We start from the raw sequence: 20,370 nt of genomic DNA on the forward strand, positions 1-20,370 counted from the left end.
AATTAACTGCATATGGACCAAAATGAAAAACTGATAGCCTTTAGGGTCAGAGGTGCTTGCAACTGATGGTTTCGAGTGGGGGGGGCGGGGCGTAGCAAGGCAGAACGAGGGACAGAATATCATTGCAGTATTGAATAATTGGAGCTCAGACGCAATTTTGTAATTTTCTAAATTTCTGATCCTCTGAATCAAAACACATAATTGGAAAAACAGGTTAAAGATAAAAAAAAAATGTGATTTGTCATGGCGGAAAAAAATGAAAAATTGTTTTTCCTGTATGTCCGTTTGTGCTTAGAAAATTGAACTCATAAGAGTTACACTGATCGTTTACACCAGAGATGTTCACAAGTAATTTTTTGGAAGTCCAAGTCTCAAGTCTCTGAGCTCGTAAGTAACTTTTTTATGTGCGTGAGTTACGTTCCACATTACGGCAAAGGGCAGGGGACATGCAGCTCGTCATACGTTTCCCCAACGTATATGCGCCAATAAAAGAAAATTGAAATACATGAATATAGATTTAAAAAGTAATAATTGCATGAAAACAGGTTGCTGACGAGTCTCGAAGCTCGAGTCAAGTCTGTATTTTGTGTCAAGTATTTTGGGTCGAGTCGCAAGTCTGAAGTCACATTTATTATTTTCTAGTCTCTCATAGTGCCGGAGAGCCTATTACTGGGAGACACTACAGACAAAAACATAATTTTTCTATTTTATTTCCATAAAAAAACGAAACACTTGTGAGATGTTTTTTAATATGCAGAAAGTTTTGAACTATACAGGAGAATAATAATTTCCTTCACATAATTAAAAAAACATGGCACCATAAATTGATGCAGAAAAGGCACAAATTGTTGCAGAAAAATTCACCAGAATGCAGGAAATTAAGTGTTTGATGCTAAAACTTTTCTGAAATAATAAACAATCTTGTAAATATCAATTGACCTCTCACGTGATAAAATATATCTGGCATGACGGCTCAGAGGAAATTACTTCTAAATCATTTGATATTGTTAATATTTGTCCCTATTCATTTCCGTGTAGACGCGCACATCACTGCTTTTTTTTCCGCGCTCAAGACGATCTAAAGGGAATAACTACAACCAAAATGAACATGCCAATAACTAGTAAAAGTGTTCGGAGTTCTTTTCAGAGAAGATTAATATTTTAATTAATTTTGTACAAAATGACCTAGCACGTATTTTACAAAGCATTTATTCAGAAAATTAGTAAAGCAAAAGTAAAACACACAATACCTAACTTAACTAAAAGATCTAAGCTAACAGAAGAAAGTTATTATAAATAACTTAAAAAGGTATATACTCATAAGATGCAGATGTTATATATATATATATATATATATATATATATATATATATATATATATTATAAAATATATATATTATAAAATATATATATTATAAAATATATGAAATATTATAATTTGAGTAGCTATATCCACGAAGTACCACTTCCGGGATTGCTCCGGTGCTGCAGGAAATTCCACCGGATGCATGCCTTTTCACCGATGTCCGTTTCCTTCCTCTTTCTTTGTGTTGGCGTTCTAAACTCGGGTGGATTTGTGAGGACTATGGTTAACTGCTCCTCAGATCTCTGCAGGGTAAATCCAGACAGCTAGCTAGACTATCTGTCCAATCAGAGTTTTCCATTGCAAACTACTTTTGATCGTACACGTTCCACCAAAACAAGCTCCTTCCCGAGGCTATTTTTGCAGCGGCTCTGTGCGGAGCTTAGCGCTCGTGACGACGGTTATTGGTTTAAAGAAATGGCAATAAACTGGAGCACGTTTTTTTTTCCCCATCCCAGAATGCTGTGTGGACTAGCCAGAAGGTCTGGCAATGCGGGACTATGACGTGAGCAACAGGAAACTTTTAAAATAACAAATCATAGCATAACTAATGAATTCATGTTTAGATTTAGTAAATATTGTTATTTATCGTTTAAAAGAAAGGGCATCAGCACAAAGTGCGAGCAGAGCTGCGCAGTTACCACCGCAGTGGACCCCAAAACGGTGGCAGTGCCAGGTTAGGTTATAATGTTAAAAAAAAAAAGTAAAGATTCATAATCAAATAAGATGCATTCAATTATTTGCATGTACTGAGTTACGTTAACTGATAATTCCCTACAGAAAGATACCATAAAACAATAAATGCGTTAATCTCACAATTATGTATTTACCACGACAGATTATAGAGTTTGGAATCTTGCACTCAAAATGACCACTTATGGCAATTCTAGTAACTAGTGTTAGTTATCAATTTACAATTTTTTTAGTGACTGTTATTATAAAGTGTTGCCTAGACACACAGAGTATTGGGTGTCACATAACTTTCAAAGACCTCGTTCATTTGTGGAGTTTTTTAACCTGACTAAGGTTCTCTGCTCTCCTTTAAGACTGGAGCTCCACTTCAGACAGCTTCATGGTTTCTCGCATGTGTGGACTCTCATGTGTTTATGTAAAACTCCGCTTACTGCAAAGGCTTTCTCGCAGAGAGGGCAGCTATACGGCCTCTCTCCTGTGTGGGTTCTCATGTGTGTCTTTAAATGTCCACTCACTCTAAAAGCTTTCTTACAGACAGAGCAGCTAAACGGTTTTTCGCCTGTGTGGATTCTCATGTGTCTATCTAAATGTCCACTCACTGTAAAAGCTTTCTCGCACACTGAGCAGCTAAATGGTTTCTTTCCTGTGTGGATTCTCATGTGTGCCTGTAAATTTGCACTTTGTACAAAAGTTTTCATACAGACTGAGCAGCTATACGATTTCTCTCCTGTGTGGATTCTCATGTGTTTCTGTAAACTTCCACTCACTGTAAAAGTTTTCTCACAGACAATGCAGCTATATGGTTTCTCTCCTGTGTGGATTCTCATGTGTGCCTTTAAATGTCCACTCTCTGTAAAAGCCTTCTCACAGAATGAGCAGCTAAAAGGTTTCTCTCCTGTGTGGATTCTCATGTGTCTATGTAAATGTCCATTCACTGTAAAAGCTTTGTTACAGACTGAGCAGCAGAATGGTTTTTCTCCTGTGTGGCCTCTCATGTGTTTCTGTAAATGTCCGCGTTGTATAAAAGCTTTCTGACAGATGGAGCAACTAAACGGTTTCTCCCCTGTGTGGATTCTCATGTGTTTCTGTAAACTTCCACTCACTGTAAAAGCTTTCATACAGATGGAGCAGCTAAATGGTTTCTCTCCTGTGTGGGTTCTCATGTGTGTTTGTAAATATCCATTCTCTGTAAAAGCTTTCGCACAGATTGAGCAGCTGAACGGCTTTTCTCCAGTGTGGATTTTCATGTGTTTTTGTAAACTTCCATTCACTGTAAAAGTTTTGTTACAGAGTAAGCAGCTAAATGGTTTTCCTCCTGTTTGAGATCTCGTGTGTGTCTTAAGATGTCCACTGGTGCCAAATCTTTTCAGACACTCTTTCTCACCAGTACTACATCTCAAATCGCTAACAGGGACTCCGTTATCATTCAGAGAGTTTAAACCTGAAAGAGGGTCTCCGGTCTCCTTCCAATCATTACTGTCATCTGTCTCAGGTTCAGATGAGTCTCTAGTCTCGTACATATCTGGTTGTAAATGTGTATCTGGATCTGAGTTCATGGCTGGGTCTGGTCCTCCACAGTCTTCTCCAACAGCTTCTACTCTCATCTGTTCAGGTTTCTCTTCATCCTCTTCATTCTTCACATGGACAAGAGTAAATGGGAACTTGGTGATATCAGCCTCCTCCGGCCCTTCGAGCTGCTCTTCATCCTGACTGGCCTGGCGTTCCTCCTGTTCCTCTTTAATGTGGAGGGGCTCTGGGTCCTCCTGGTGCAGACTGGAGCTCCACTCCTGCTGCTGTTCTTCACCAACAATCACTTTCTGGATATCTGAAGGTAAAACTGAACCACAAACACAAACAGCCATTAATGTTAAATTAACAATACTTTGCTAGTAGCTACATTCACTACAATAATGACATAGGTTCATGATGACATCATCTGCTTTACCTCGGGGTCCCATAGTCCATCATTCAATACTGAGAACAACTTGCCTGGCTGCTGACTTTTTAAGCCTAGAGCTAGTGCACTTCCTCTCCAAAAACGTATGCCTCCACTCTGCTCTTCAACCGGCTGTATAAGTTGAAGGTAGCTGGAAGGTAGGAAAACTATGCGGCACCAGATCAGAGAGGATTTCACCACAGTAACGGGACAAAATATTCTATTCGGTGCTGAATACATCCACAAAATGACTGCCTGATTTTAGAACCTTTGTCTGTATCAGCCAGGGCATTTCATTGGTCGATAACGATATCACAATATTGTATTTTGTTTGAATATAGTTTTGGTGATCTATATCGATGTGTCGTGGAGCCCAACAGTGGCTACACTTCCTTAGTAGGCTGAGGGTTTTTAGTAGGCTGAGAATGTTTTGTCTACCATGCTGTAGATGAGAGCATCCTGTGGTACAACATCTCGGTCTGTTTTGGCAACCTCAGTATACAGTTGAAAGCCCATATTACATATTTTTGAGAACTCACTTTTTGAGTGCTTGCATGCATTTGGGAATCTGGAGTGCATACCAGCCGACAAACTGTGTTTTTGCCATTATCAGTATCTGTTCAACCACCATCATTATCTGCCTCTGTAGTTTCACCTCCTATGATATAGGATGTAGTTATATTTAAAATAGACCGTTTTAAAGGTGCCCTGTCACACGTATTTCATTACTTTGTGGTAAGTTCTACCATGGACTCTGTAACATGTTTTTGTGGAAACAAATGCCTTGGTTACCTCATTTTAAGCCATTCTAGCGTGGTATAGAAAGCCTGCAGGAAGACTCAGCTCGATTTGTGCCAGTTCTCATTAATATTCAACAAGCTAATCTGCTTGACTCTGATTGGCTAACAGCTAGCCAATGAGAGCCTGGCTATCAGCATCCTTTACCCAGGGCAACTGGGCAAGCTCATGAATAGTAATGAGCTCAGGCAACACCACGTCAGACTGACCAGCTTTTAGTAATTGGTCTGATTTCTCCGCTTATTGCTTTAAAGTGGCTAGAGCTGACAGAGGAGGCAGCAGTTCATTTTCACATTCACCACATAACACAAACCCATATGGACCTAAGTAAAAATGGTTTTGTGTGGCAGGGCACCTTTAAGAACTGTCTGAACGCCAATAGTCCCCTTTAACTGAATTGGTTTGTTAAAAGACTGTTTTGTATTGGAAATAAAAACTTTTCATTACAACAGATAAATAGAAAAAGGCTTATTAAGGGAGTAATCTTACATTCAAATAATCCTGCATTTATTTATTTTTCGACATCTTAAAGTTAGAATCAGCAGATCGTGTTTTTCACTAACGTTATTTGTGTGTGTGAAATTTACATTCGTAGGCATATTCTTTCATACAATTTGATTGCAGTCTGCGGCCTAAACCTATTTATTTGTTTCGCAGTTTGCATTCATAAAATCAGGCCCACAGTTCTGGGGTTTTTGGAAAGCTTTTTTTTTTTATTTTTGCCACACACCAAATGTTTTAGGCAGCGCCCTTCCTCAGCTTGTGCACAATCAATTACAAACAATTATTACTATTGTGACAGTCACTTTTGTATTAAAATATAGCATGGAGTCTTTGGGGGTCTGATGAAGATGTAGATGACTTTGATGAGGATACAGTCAATGACTTTAAAACTTGTGTTGTCAGTTATTACAATGATATGGTATACATATGATTATTATTTCATGGATTTTGTATTGTTCAGAAATGACTCGAGGAGGCCTGTGTCATGCACATGTCCATCTACTTTTACTAAGTTTAGCAAATCCTCCTTGCGTAGCAATAGTCACCACATTCCATGACGGAGAGTTCAGTTGATTCCTTGGTTTCTTCCAGTCCAGAGTCCATTATTTTCACATTACTTTTTAATATATTCTTGGATAAATGCATTAACTCATTAAACAACAGTCAAACCGTGATTTTTGCACAGAACTTCAGGGCAAAATTGACATTGAGACCCTCCCTATCAGTGCTTCTCTTAAAAATTACTCTGCTAGCAGATAGTGATCTAATTGCAGTTATTTACCATTTATAGATGATGAAATGAAGTGTGGACACCACACATTACTGCTGGGTATGCACAAGTGAGAAAATTGACTTATTGTTTATACATACCGCTTTGTTGAAATGCACTGTATTTTTGTAAAGAATTAGCATTTTGATTTAATTAGATTATTAAATAAATGTAAACTTATAACTTGTAACTTCACAGCTTTTAACTTTAAACAAAATTAAACTCCCAGATAAACTTCCCAGGTTTAGAAATATTTTTATTAGCATTTTTTAACAACCAATAAACAAATGCATAACAAACTAAAAAAAAAAAAATATATATATATATATATATATATATATATATATATATATATATATATATATATATATAAATAAAAACTGAAATAACATAAAATGACAATAAATATACAGAAAAAATGAATGATAACAATGTGCACTTCATAGCTCACAGTTCAAAGGTTGATAAGTAAACTAATGATAAGTAAAGTGAATCATGTTACAGGTTTAGAATTTACCTGTGGTGGTGGGTGACGCAGGATGTGACAGCGTGGGGTGTGGCGACTGGGTTCAGTAATAAACTAGTCAAACAAACCACAGTATTTATTGAAAACAGTGACTTAAACATTAAATAATTTAGGAAGAAATAACTAAATAAGTAGAAGATGACATACAGACAGATGAAGTGTAGCTTATGATGTGCTTTGTCCATTAAATTTGGTTTGTTTTTCATAAATGTTATCGCTCCGCAGATAAAATACCCAATTACCCTGAGCCCAAATGTTATATGTATTAACTTAACCTTAAAACCATAGCCTATTATGATCCATACAGAAAGTTACTTGTTATCATACAAGTCAACACTGTGCGCACGGCATGTCTCCTCCTAACTCCTGTTCATTTAGTTTATTAAAGATCATTCTTCATTTTTTGATATTGTTAGGATCCTAATAAGCACGCTGTACTAACATTACATGTGTCCCATTGCCCTCAATATCTCACCTGAACAGATATCTTTGTCATTCAGAAAACTATAAAAAAAATAAAAAAATAATAAGTCTATAACTAAAGTTAATGGATACAGGCACGGAGACAAAGAATGTTAACAGGCTCGGTGAGCAAAGATGAGCTCCGGTTAGCGGATAGCTCGAGTTAACTTCATTATCATTTTTTTAAATTTTATTTTGACTAGGCTCCCCGTTAGTTGTTAGCGTAGTAACAAGTATTTTTCCTGTGGTCCACAAAAAAGATAAAACAAAATATCAATTTTTACATTAATACACATATGAAAAATAAATACTATCTAATAAATAATTTCACATTATCAATAAAATATATACCACTGATACATGCCCATTTCCTTCTTAACAAAGGTTTGAAACAAGTAACCAATGGACACACTGTACCAGTGTGCACTAGTGTCCGTACTAAGATAAACACAAAATTAATCCACATTCACAACCCTACTATCATATGCAGCTTAAGATGATTTTTTTTGGAGTAATTGCGAATTTTAGTCTTTTTTTAAAAAACTGATCTTACTTGTAATCTTTGTTAAATGTAAGTGGTAATGTGTTCTAATTTGACATCGCCCTATACATTACAGTTTCTTTATGGCATTAGTTTTAGGTAAAGGTAGTGTGAATCATCCTTTATAGGCATGTCTAGTGTTGTGCCTGTCATGTGTGTGTGTTAACTGAGTATAAGTGTGTAGGTTCCCTAGAGACGGAGATTTTTCTTATATACTGGCCTAGGCTATTTCAAGGTTTTTCCTGCATCGAGAAAGTTTGGGTGCCCCCCAAAGATGTTTTAGCCAGCGCCGAAGGAAAACCTCCTTCTCATTCACAGCCACTATATACTCATTTGGATGGCGCAGATTTCACTACACCTGATCGCTCAGCTGTAAAGCTACGCTAACGGGAACTCCATTTCCATCCTCTGCCCTGGGGGACCAGTGGGGCAGCGATAAGCCGATGCTGAAGGGCGCGGAGCTCTCAGCCTTCCGCCGACTGACTCTGACTGCAGGTAGATGCATCACGACTGTCTCTGCAATGTTGTCCCTCTCTTCTGGGGTCACGGCATCTCTTTCAGCCTGTTTATGCACAACAAGGAATATGAAGAGTGTTTGGCAGAGGAAAAAAATGATATAAGTTTTTAACGACCACAGTGTCTGGCACATTCTCAAATACACATTTTCTTTTCGGATGATGAATGATTGTTGAATATGACAAATTAGCAAGAAGAATTATTTGGCCAACTACATTAAAAATTGACTGAATTAAGCTTAACTCTGTTGTTCACACACCATGTTTGTTGATGCATTTCAGACAGACCTGCATGCTCTAGTGTGGAAAGCTTGATAAAATAAAAATCACCTACCCTTATTTCAGCCAGGTGAGTTCCCTCAGTCTTTCTTCTTCCTCTTGATCAAACATGTCTTTCCTTCATTTTCTTCCTCGGCCACATTCTCCTCCTCTATCTCCTCTACTACTCCTGCCTCTATCGCTTCCACTTGAGCCCCTTCCCTTCTTGCCTTAGCCCCAGTGGCGGTTCTACACGGAGGCCTAGGGAGGCCCGTGCCTAATGTTCTACACAGGTAAATTAGAGCGGCGCACCCAAACACTGTAGCCTGCAATGTGTGGTGCTGCTCGGTGAATGAGACAGCAAACTACTCTTGGAGAGGGCAGAGAAGCTACAATTTCTCCTGTTGGTAAGCAAAACGATTTCATCTCTTAAGTGACTTGCTGTTCTTGCACATAACCGTGTTACTTTTGTTCGTCACACTGATAATGAAATCAAGGTTGTAAATGTCTGATCTTGATGTGTTTAGAAACTCAATCATATCTAAGCAAACTCATCGAAGCAAAAGCGAATATCCAAATGTCAGTCACCTTGCTAGGTCTACACAATGCTGTGATGTTAACCACAGAACTTCATCCGTCCTGGCTGTTGCATTGCGATAATAAATACATTTGAGTAAAGTAATCAACAGGCTATCTGCCCGCGCAGTAGAGAGGGATGGTTAGGAAAGGAAATGTAATGCATGCCCCTATGTTTTTTTTTTTTTACTTCTAATAGTTATCATGAAACGAGGACGGGACATAGCGTCCTCCAGAGGGACAGCAAGTGGATCCATGTGGATCAAGTACTGCCCCATCAGGTTTGTGATGAAGAAGGTTCTTACTTTTTGCAAAGCAGTGCAATTACAATTTTATTGTAGGCCTACTGTGTGTCCTTAAAATGCTGCTTTCTACTGTAAATTCTTTTTTGTGTCAATGTCTCGGTTTCTTTTTTTTTAAGTAAATACTTGGCATACATTTTGAAATACATGCAGATATACATGCATAACTAAATAAATGATTCAGGCCAAACTGGTATAATCTTCATTTTCATTTTTGATTGCCCTACCTCTCTTGCACCTGCACTCACACTTTTACAAAAAAAGGTTTATATGATTTTAAAAGGAAAAGTTTATAATCTTTAAATAGCATTTGTTGCTATTTTTTTATGTGCCCCTCAGGTTAAACACTGGCCCCACCTTGGCCCCCCCCCTAGTAAAATTTGTCTAGAACCGCCACTGCTTAGCCCTTCTCCGGCCGGACAAAGGGCCGCTTTCTCATAATCGGGACCCTTCATGGAGCAGCCCAACTAAAAACTCTGCAAATGTAATAAAAAGTGGCGGTGGGGGGATGGTGTCAGTGGCATGAGGTCTTAAGAGTTTATTTTGTTTGCATTTGCTGTGATGTAAATGTGGAGTTAATTTTATAGTTATTGCGCACATTAGCTATCTATCAGAACTGATGGCGTATGTACGTCAATCTAGTTAATGCAACTAACATTGTAATCCAACTAATGTAATTATATTATAACGCTACGAACATAATTATATTCTAATGCACAAAAGGTCTTTCAAATTCAAATAAATAGGGTGCCCTATTGGAATAAGTAAGATGACGCTGACAAACGTTACACACGTTACTTCTTTAACGTTTAAAGTAAATACGCTAAAAAGTTTTAGTTACCATTTGAGAAGACATCGTCCCACTTCTCTCATTGGACCTGCTGTCGTAGGGGCACTTAAAGGCATCATTCAGCATCGGGCTGGTGAGAACTGCCAATCTACTGTCGTCATACAGCGTAACGCTTATCAGCGCTATTGGCTACTGTAAACGCTAATCAATGTCTGCAACGCGACAAGTTCCTCCCTGCACGTTGCCTTTGTTGGTTAGGTTTAGGCATGAGGATTGAGATTTGGTTGGGGTAAGAACAGTAGAGCGGGACATGTCTTCACCATGGATCGCGACAATTCACGCAAATTCTACCAATCACCGTGAAGTTGGGGCCACTGACCGGAGTTTCACCCAACTTCAACCAATCCCAGCAGTCCCACATGCCAGACTTTGGCACTTAGACTTTGCGGGAGTGAGAACACATAGGTCGCCAAATTCATTTCCTTGTTTCAGATACGAAGACGAGACGTGTGCGACTCGAACATCTCACATTTACCAACAAAAACGTACAGCGAAAGACATTTCAGACCATCCCGCCAATCCGTATACATTTTAACATCAATGTACGCTGTAACCATTTTTCACTCTAAAAGTTGCTGAAAGCTGCTGCTGTTTCACTCCTCTCGGCTCTCTGCAGCGGGCGGGGCGACCCCCCGCGACTGACGCCCGCGCACACACGGTGGATGCAGGACCGGAGATGAGACATACAGGATGACCTAAATTAAGGACAGCTACACTCGTTATTGTAAGTGCAATGATAAGTTAAAGTACTTTATCAAACCGTATGAATGTGTGTCCCAGGCCAGGATAGGAAATTAACTAACAATTTAAAGATCAACAAGCCACTGACAAATATGTTCAAAATTGATTAATTCAATAAATTATTTTGTCTTAAATCCACCAGCCAGTTTCATATTATACAAACATTTGCAGCATCCTGGGCCTTTTTGGTAAGGTTACTAGGAAAACTCCGCCCAGAGTCGTTTTATTATCCCCAAAACAAGTTTGCTTTTGATTTTTAAAAAGAACTACAACAAAAAAGAACTCAAAAGATTTTTTTTTTTTTTTTAACTTTCACTGTCTCGCAAATTCATTGCAACAAAAATACAGACGGCATCGCATCTATTATCGAAATTTTTTACAAGAGCTCCCGCGAAACCAGGCATTTTGGGCTGCAAAAATCGAGAAACAAAAGGCTGCGAAATCCTGGAGGGACTGTGCTTTATTCAGTTTTTACAACAACTGTTCCTCATTGTAACAACTAGTAAGAACGAAAACGTATTTAAAAACATTAACGTTAAAATGATATCTCGTTATAACAAGAAACTGAGCTAATATTTTCTAGGTGTGTTGAAAGTAATCACTGCATCGCTGTTTGGCCTTTTGTCTGTAGTCTGCTGTGCTTCACACTCCACTACATTCAGGAAGAGTCCTTTTTAAAGAGCAGATACAATAAAAAAGGAGAGTTCATTTATTTATACATATATATCTGACTGCTTGAATTGATGATGAAAACCACGTGTAGCAATCAATAATACTGAGGGTTCGATGCACTGTGACGCATTGTGATATCTAATCGATTCGAATCTTCAACAGGATAATCATAATTGAAACGAAAGACCAGTGAAGATTCACACCCCTAATATTTCCTCATGGTGGCAGCAATGAACTGCAGTAGAAAATAAAGTAGAATATCCAGGTGTGTGTGTGTGTGTGTGTGTGTGTGTGTGTGTGTGTGTGTGTGTGTGTGTGTGTGTGTGTGTGTGTGTGTGTGTGTAATATGATGATGAATGACAAAAAAAAAAACACTTAAAAACCTTACTTTTTCTTTTAGTCTTTTCCAAGTGAAAGTAAGAACACGTGTCTGTTAAGAAGTGATTAGTAAGTTGATGTTATCGAGTTAATTAGTCCTATAACATGAGCACACTTGTAACCGACAGAGTTATCTAGCTATAAATCGGGACTAAATCGGGCTCAACAATAAGGATTGCCCGATGGCCCGGGGCAAATATAACACACTGGCACCCTGTCTGGCGGAAGACGCCGTTTTAATATGTTCATCATAAACTACAGGCGTTGAAATGAATCCAAATAATCGATGCATCTGGATGCGGACACGGACGATGCTGCATCGATGCAGCGGCCGACCATAATCTATTATAACGTGGTGACGTTGCACGTTAATTTTCCGGCCGCGGCATAAACATTCAAATGAAAAATAACATTCTCAGTCACCAAACCCGTTTCACACACAGACTGAGACAGGCAGGCAGACATGCACACAGACACGCAAAACGGCTGAGCGGAGACACGCGGAGGAAAGTGGAGAAAATCGCAAATCGAGAAGAGGAAAGAAAACCCTGAGAAACATCGAGAGACACTAAAATATGTTAGCTTGGATCTAAGTGGAGTAACAACGCTGAAGAGGTGTACACACTACGGCACTTGTCTGACTGCAGTGGCTTAGAACAAATGTTGTGCTAGTGTGCCTGGCTAAAGTTGGAGCTTGGGGGGGGGGGGTTGAATTTTTCGGGACTCCCGCGGGTCACGGTATTCCCAAATCAACAAACGTATTGTGAGTTCTAAATGGTTCTCTTTCCTAAAACGAAATGCCTCGCAATCTTTTGGGCGCGCTCACCGCATTGCAGCGTCATTTTTTTATTTAATTTCCGGCTCTGTCCCGCTCCCGCACCACAGGACTCCTGCGGGAATGACGTGACCAGCCTATGTTTCGTCCGTACGCCACTTCTGACCCAAATTCGCCGCACTGTTTTATAAATGAGTGCGCCTGGTATGAACAGCCTGTCCAGTCAGGGGACACGTTGAGTCTCTACACGAGCCGCAGCCGAACCACGCTGCCACATGTGTTACATGTTGGAGGTTTATATAAAAAAATAAAAACATATCCATGGATAGGTTCATAAATAATGCATCATATTTAATTGATATTTTGCAAGTAGAATAGGGCTGGTTACCGAACGTCTATACATTTATGGCACTGATACGAAAAATTATTTCTTTCGGTGCCAAAAGTGTCTCAACGCAAGCTTATGTCCTCTGCATATTGACACAGAGGGGACACACACACACACACACACACACACACACACACACACACACACACACACACACACACACACACACACACACACACACACACACACACACACACACACACACAACTGTCTGCAGTTTTGTTGAAGTCACAGAGAGTCACGGCGATGCAGATAAAGTGGTTTCAAGTGTGATTACAGTTTTTCAAAACTTCACGCTGACAGCGTTTGCTCTGATAATGATATTAATGGCGAGCCGAAAAAATGTAAATTTCCATTACACGGTACCCGCTCGACTCGCCTCTACTCGCCTTTTTTGGTTTTCCATTAGGAAAAAAAAAAAAAGTACCTGGTACCTGCCAACCAGGTACTTTTTTTTTTTTAGTACCACCTCAGTTGAGGTTCCAAGCGAGCTGAGGCGATACAAAAAGGTGACGTGAAAGCGACTTAGGTGGGGGAGGGGGGTCCTGAACAAACCCACCATTTTTAAATAGTTTAGCCAGCTGTGTTTTTTTTTGTTTTTTTGCTGCCTCCAGCTTCATTTGAAACAAAATGTGTCTTCTGGCTGTAGCAACAACACACCTTTTGACGTTCTGTGTGTGTCGCGTTAGGTAACGGCAGTTTACAGCGGCGGTGCTATGACGACCAGCCCCGCTGAGGCGGTACTAAAAACTGCAACGGAAAACGGACGCACAGTGCGTCGAGTCGAGCAGGTACCATGTAATGGAAAAACGCCATATGGTGATGCAGGGCTCGGGACAAGTGGATTTTTTATAGGGCAAGTGGAAGAGAAATTGACTTGCCCCATTGGACAAGTTACAACTCAAACAAAATAAAATGCCATGTTACTTCACGTTATGTTAGCGTTATGCTTATGAAAGTGTTAGTTAGCTAACTCTGCCTTACTGTTACCCCCTCGCCACATCGTTCACAGAAAACAAGCCGAATACAGATGTCACTCGTGGCGAGAGTAGTGTGCTTTGTGTGGATGAAGCATTAATCGGACTCATTTAGCAGTAGCTGGCGCTCTGCTTCGTAGCGTTACTACTCCACTGCTCGTTTGTCCGTCAGTTATTGTAAAACCTCAGCTCCGCGACTTGCCGGATTAAATATAAGCTAATAATCAACTGTAAAAGGAGCTACACCTTGTAAAGGATCCCTTGGTAAATCAGCCTCTGCCGGGTAGAAAGTGAAATTGTATATATAAAAATAAAAAATAAAATTTAACACCAACATTTAGTGGCAAAATCCATTGTTACGTCTACAAAATTATTTTAGATATAGTACAAGTTCAAGTCACCACTACCTCTGGTCAAAATATTGACTTAGTGTCTCAATATATTGACTCAGTATCTCAGAATATAAAATAAGAATCTCAAAGTAATGAGAACATTTAAAATATTGACTTACAATCTCAATAACTTATTATCTCATGTGCAGACCCCATTTCTGATACCGTGGCGCTGGAAATTTTACCATGGCGCAACGCCACTATGCTATCAACAGAGGAAACACTGTCTCAATATATTGACTATTAACTCAGAATATTGACTAGGAATCTGAAAGTAATGACAAACTTTAAAATTATTGCCTTAGAATCTCAATATATTAACTTCTGCACACCGGCGTGCAATGTATCACTTTGTATTATGGAGTCTGGAGATCCTATTCTTGTTTGTTTCTACTGATTCAACTGAATTGTATTAATGTTGATAGAGTTAGGATGCTTTCAACGGTTTGTTCGAATTCTGTAATAGCAAAACACACAAAAAGTGACTTTTGTGCATGGACAAGTGAAACGTAAATCAAAAAGTAGCCTAAATGCCGAGCCCTGTGGTGTACTAGTGTGAAGACGGGCCGCTGCAGGCTTCTCTCCTCGGACCGACAGACGTCAAGAGAGACTTGACTAGCGAGCAGATTGTGCTAGCTACATGTTCTACTGCTCACGTATGAGGAGTAAATAACGCGCCGTGGAGACCTGGCATTGTATGGTCGATGATGTAGAGGAAAGTATCAGGGTGGGAGCTCCGTTCAGTTGTCTATGGACTCTTGGAGCTAACCGGCTCTCTCGGAGCTCCAGCTAACTGCTAACGTTAGCTAGCTCTCTCCGGCTACACCCCTCGCGTTACAACTGAAAAACCATTCACAGCTGCTCCTTGTATTGCTTCTATCGGTAACCAAGCTGCACACGCTGGCAGATAACACAATAAACTGTCAAGACTCGCAATGAAATCCTATTGGAGATGAGACACGTTAGCTTAAGGAGCTAGCTCCGGCCGTGAATTGTTTAGCTGACGTTAGCTTGGCGTCCTTAGCAGAGCAGTAGAAATACCACAAACCTTCTCCTAGCGGCTTCGTTTTCGGTTTTAAAACCTCCCCGAGCCGTTTCCGGTGTCGGTCCATCTCTGTTGAACAAACTAACTGCTCGGGTTTTTCTGCCAACTAACGGCTTCTTTCCGCTGACTGCTCCGGTGTTTAGCTCGGTAAAATCTTCTTTTCTGATTTAATGGCAGATGGCAAACCAATAGATACATACCGCCACCCACTGTACCGGAGGCGATATTACGAATCCCACTACGGCCACGCCAAGACCTGCCCTTCAATAGCATTCACACACTACTATTGTCCAGGCGTCCATGCTTACAGGTCCCCTTCTTCTTCTTCTTCAGTTGCTTGTTTAACGGCGGATGCGGACTAACTTAGCGCACTACCGCCACCCTCCAGATAAATTGTGCATGATCATCACTATGGCTTACATCCTTGAAAAATACTGTAGCCTGCAAGCTACAAAAAAAAAAAAAAAAAAAAACCCTATATTCTGTCAATGAGTCCAGTGTTCTTTAAAAATTCAAGCATATACTTTATTACTCTGTGATCAGAGCCCTTAGACAAAAGATCTCTAAGGATAAAACTTTCTCCACTGCCCTCTATTTTCCTTTTCATAAAAACCCTTTCTCTTTTAAATTTCCTACACATCATAAAGACGTGTTCCACTGTCTCTGGCACATTACAAATCTCGCAATTTCCTGTATTATGTTTTCCTATTAACTGTAATGTTTTGTTTAGTCTAGTATGCCCTAGTCTCATTCTTGTATAAATTCCCTCTTCTTTTCGACACCTTAGTACTAAACGACCCTGACCCACCTCAGGATTTACACTGTAAAAATCCCTCCCTTTAACTTCCCTATCCCATTTATCTTGCCACAACTTTTTAACATGTTTTTAATCATTGACTTAGCCTCTGATTTTGATATTTTACACTGAATAGATACATTTGTCGCTTTCAAAGCCTGTTTAGCAAACTTGTCTGCCAACTCATTACCAACCATGCCTACATGAGCCGGAACCCAAATAAACTTTACATGCGTCCCACAATTTTGAATACTATGCAGCAACGTCAATATCTCACATACAATATCAGACCTTTCACATGAGTTACCTGATTTAAAATTTTCTAAGGCTGACAACGAGTCTGAGCATATAGCTACTCTTATCGGTTTACTTTGCTCTACCCACTGCAAGGCCATCACAATAGCTATCAACTCTGCTGAAAACACTGATAAATGATCCGAAACTCTTGCAGAAAACTTAATATCAAACTCTGGTATCACATATGCAATTGCCACTTTCCCTGTATCTGGTTGCTTTGACCCATCAGTAAAAATTTGCACATACCCATAATAGTTATCCACATACCTCATAGCCATTTGTCCACTATCCCCCTTATAGTTTTTTATCTTTTCATGCAAAGTTATATCAGCATCTGGAACCGGTAGCAGCCACGGTGGATGCGGTGGATAGACTACAGATGGACCAAATTCAAAATGTTCTACAGCCGCTTGCTTTACCTTTTCATGTGTACTTGCACTAAACGTCTCTCTTTTACTTTTTGCCTGCTCCCATGTTGATATGAGGACACTTTTAGTTGGATGGTCTTCCACATGTCCTTTTAGATGAACAAAATATGATAGTGACATTTGCAGTCGTCTCAAATCAAATGGCATTTCCCCTACTTCAACCTGGAGCGCTGATATAGGGGAGGTTCTCATTGCTCCTGAACATATCCGGAGGGCTGAACCCTGAATAACATCAAGCTTCTTTAATTCAGATTTTGCAGCAGACCCATAAGCCACGCACCCGAAATCAACAATGGATCTAATTAATCCCACATAAAATCTTTTCATTGAAGTCATATCTGCTCCCCACTCCTTATTGCACAAGCATCTAATTATATTAATTACTTTTTTACACTTGCTAACTACCTTTTCCACATGATTATGCCAGGTAAGCTTGGAATCAAAAAGCATACCTAAAAATCTCACACATTTTACTCTTTCTAAATCTCTACCATACAATTTCAACGTAAACCTTTCTTCAATTTTTTTTTTTAACGAGAAAAACACTACCTTGGTTTTCTCAACAGAGAACCTGAATCCCCATTTCCCAGCCCATTCTTCTACACAGTCGATAGCATTCTGCAATTTTCTAACAATGAATTGAACATTTTTACCCCTTTTCCAGAGAGCGCCATCATCTGCAAACAATGATTTTCCTATATCATAATCAAGTGTATCATATATATCATTTATCATAATAGAGAACAAAATTGGTGAGATAACACTTCCTTGGGGTACACCATTTTCCACAAAAACACAATCAGAGAAGCTACTATTTATCCTCACCTGAATTTGCCTATTGCTCAAAAAAATCCTTAATCCAGCAATACATTTTCCCGTCTATTCCAAGCCTTCGGATTTTAATTAACACACCATCCTTCCAAAGCATATCATACGCTTTTTCCATATCAAAAAATATAGCAGCTACTACTTCTTTACATACTTGGGCCTTTCTTATATCACTCTCCAATTTAATAACCGGATCCATAATTGATCTTCCTTTCCTGAAGCCGCTTTGGAACAGCGTTATCAAATTTCGAGACTCAACAAAAAAAGTCAGTCTCTCCACAATCATTCTCTCCATTATCTTACCTAGGTGGGATGACAAAGCAATTGGTCTATAGTTAGAAGTCATAGTAGGATCTTTCCTGGCTTTCTAATTGGAATAATAACAGCCATCTTCCAGCTCTTTGGAATTTTTCCTTGTTCCCATACTTTATTGATTAACTCCAGTATAGTATGAAGAGCTTCGTTACCGAGATGCTTCAACATTGCATAACTTATTCGATCTTTTCCCGTAGCTGTTACCTTCGCCTTGCTCACAGCCTTCTTTAGTTCACCTAGCGAAAAACTTCGCATTCAAACTATCATCTCGATCCTCTACATTTTCTAAAAGATATTGGTACTGTCTTTTTTTGCCTCTCTTTTATGTCTTTCATCTTCAGTTAAGTTAAAACTACTATGAACATTTTCTATATCTTTGACCATTAATGCTGCTTTATCTCCATCCTCCACTGCCATAGTCTCACCATTCTTAAGGACTGGATAACTCCAAGATTGCCGCACCCCACTCATTTTTTTAACAACTCTCCACACATCATTTAAAGAGGTTTGTCGTCCTATAGTATTACAATACTTTATCCAGTAATTCTTTTTTACTTTCCTAATTACTTTCCTCACCTTAGCCTGCTCTCTTTTATAATCCATATACTTTTGAAAGCTTAAACTATTTTTAAACTCTTTAAACGCTTTATTCCTACTGCTTATTGCTTGAGTGCAGTCACTTGTCCACCATGGTACCAATTTCCGCCTCGTACTTCCCGGCCTCGACTCGGCAATAGAAGCTCTTGCAGCTTCCACCATAGCTACACTAATATTTTCTGCAAATTCATCTACATCATCTATCACCTCAACCTGACCCATATTCCTATCACTTAAAACTGTAAACATTATCCAATCAGCTTTATTAAAATTCCATCTTTCAGAGAAACTCTGATTTACATTGCAGCTAATATTACCCATCCTACATAAAATCGGATAATGGTCACTTCCAATCGTTGTCGCACTAGAAACTTCCCATATTATTTGATCTGCAAGGGACTGAGAAACCAAAGTCAGATCCAATACAGACTGCACGTTCACCCCAATACGAGTAGGTGACCCATCATTTAAACAAACCAACCCTTTCCTATCCATAAGTTCTTCTAAAACCAAACCATTATGATCCGTTCTATCCCCTCCCCACAGAGAACTATGTGCGTTAAAATCTCCTAACCATATTACTTTGCCACTTTCTTGCCCTTCAACCTGCTCCAGTGCATCAATATCAAGTCTTTTACAGGGATTATAAAAATTTACAATATTTAAACTACCATTATCACACCAAACCTCAGTAACTAAATACTCTAAGCCTTCACCTTTACCTAAAACTCTGTAGGAACCCCCACCTTAATAAAAGTAGCACAACCACCCCCACTACTATCGATCCTATCACTTCTTTCACACACATAACCATTTAAAACAAAATTTAGATGAGGTTTCAGCCATGTCTCAACAATGCAAATAATCTCAGGTTTAATCTCTAGTTCAGAGATAAACCTCTTGAGCTCTTGCCCATTTGCCACCAAACTTCTAGCATTCCACTGAAGAAAATAAATGTTTTTTTTTTTTTTTTTTTTTTTTTTTTTTTTTTTTTTTTCTCTTTTCCCTCCTTTTCTTCCTTTTAAGTCTTAGCTTGTAAAATCAGCGTAGGCAACTGTAAGACAGGCTGTGATAGGGATGTTGGTATCCCAGATTTATCTCTGTGCTGGAGTTCTTCATAAATGCTCTCCCACGTAATGTCTTTGATACCCAGATACCTATTTGCACTTTTAACCACAATAGCGGTCTTCTCAGACCTGTGTCTTGCTTTACGACGTACAATTTATAACTTCCGCAATAAAGCACAGAAACTCTTTCTTCTTAACAATCAGGAATTCCTCATCAACAACTGCGGCTTTAGCAGCTCTTGCTGTCTGTCTCACTAGAACTGGCTCAGCTTGAAATCTCTTAGCTGCCTCAGCATAAGACAACCTTCCTTCAGTCCTCATATGCTGGATTTCAACTGCTCTTTTCTGGTTTCACACTCCCTGTACCCAACACTATGCGCTCCCCACAATTAACACATTTCTCTTGCACCCCAGTTCCACATGTACCATAGACATGCTCTCCGCCACAGCGTCCACATGTTTGAGTGCCTTTGCAATAAGCAGCTATGTGACCATATTTCTGGCATTTAAAACACCTCAACGGAGGGGCACATACATCCTTACATTGAAGTTCATATATCCGACAGTGACATACTTAGGCA

At 39.4% G+C, this 20,370-nt stretch overlaps 1 protein-coding gene across 1 annotated transcript; it reads right to left on the minus strand.

The window, feature by feature from the left end:
- Positions 1-1,791: 1,791 nt before the first annotated feature.
- On the minus strand, positions 1,792-15,645 carry LOC114550710 (zinc finger protein OZF-like). The gene is made up of 2 exons (XM_028571491.1): positions 15,465-15,645; positions 1,792-3,893 (listed from the first exon to the last, which is right to left on the minus strand). Exons 1-2 carry the CDS (start codon positions 15,526-15,528, stop codon positions 2,434-2,436), a joined length of 1,524 nt encoding a protein of 507 aa, XP_028427292.1. The 5' UTR covers positions 15,529-15,645; the 3' UTR covers positions 1,792-2,433.
- Positions 15,646-20,370: the final 4,725 nt, after the last annotated feature.

Source organism: Perca flavescens, chromosome 24, assembly GCF_004354835.1.
Source record: "Perca flavescens isolate YP-PL-M2 chromosome 24, PFLA_1.0, whole genome shotgun sequence".
In the NCBI taxonomy this organism is placed as follows: domain Eukaryota; kingdom Metazoa; phylum Chordata; class Actinopteri; order Perciformes; family Percidae; genus Perca; species Perca flavescens.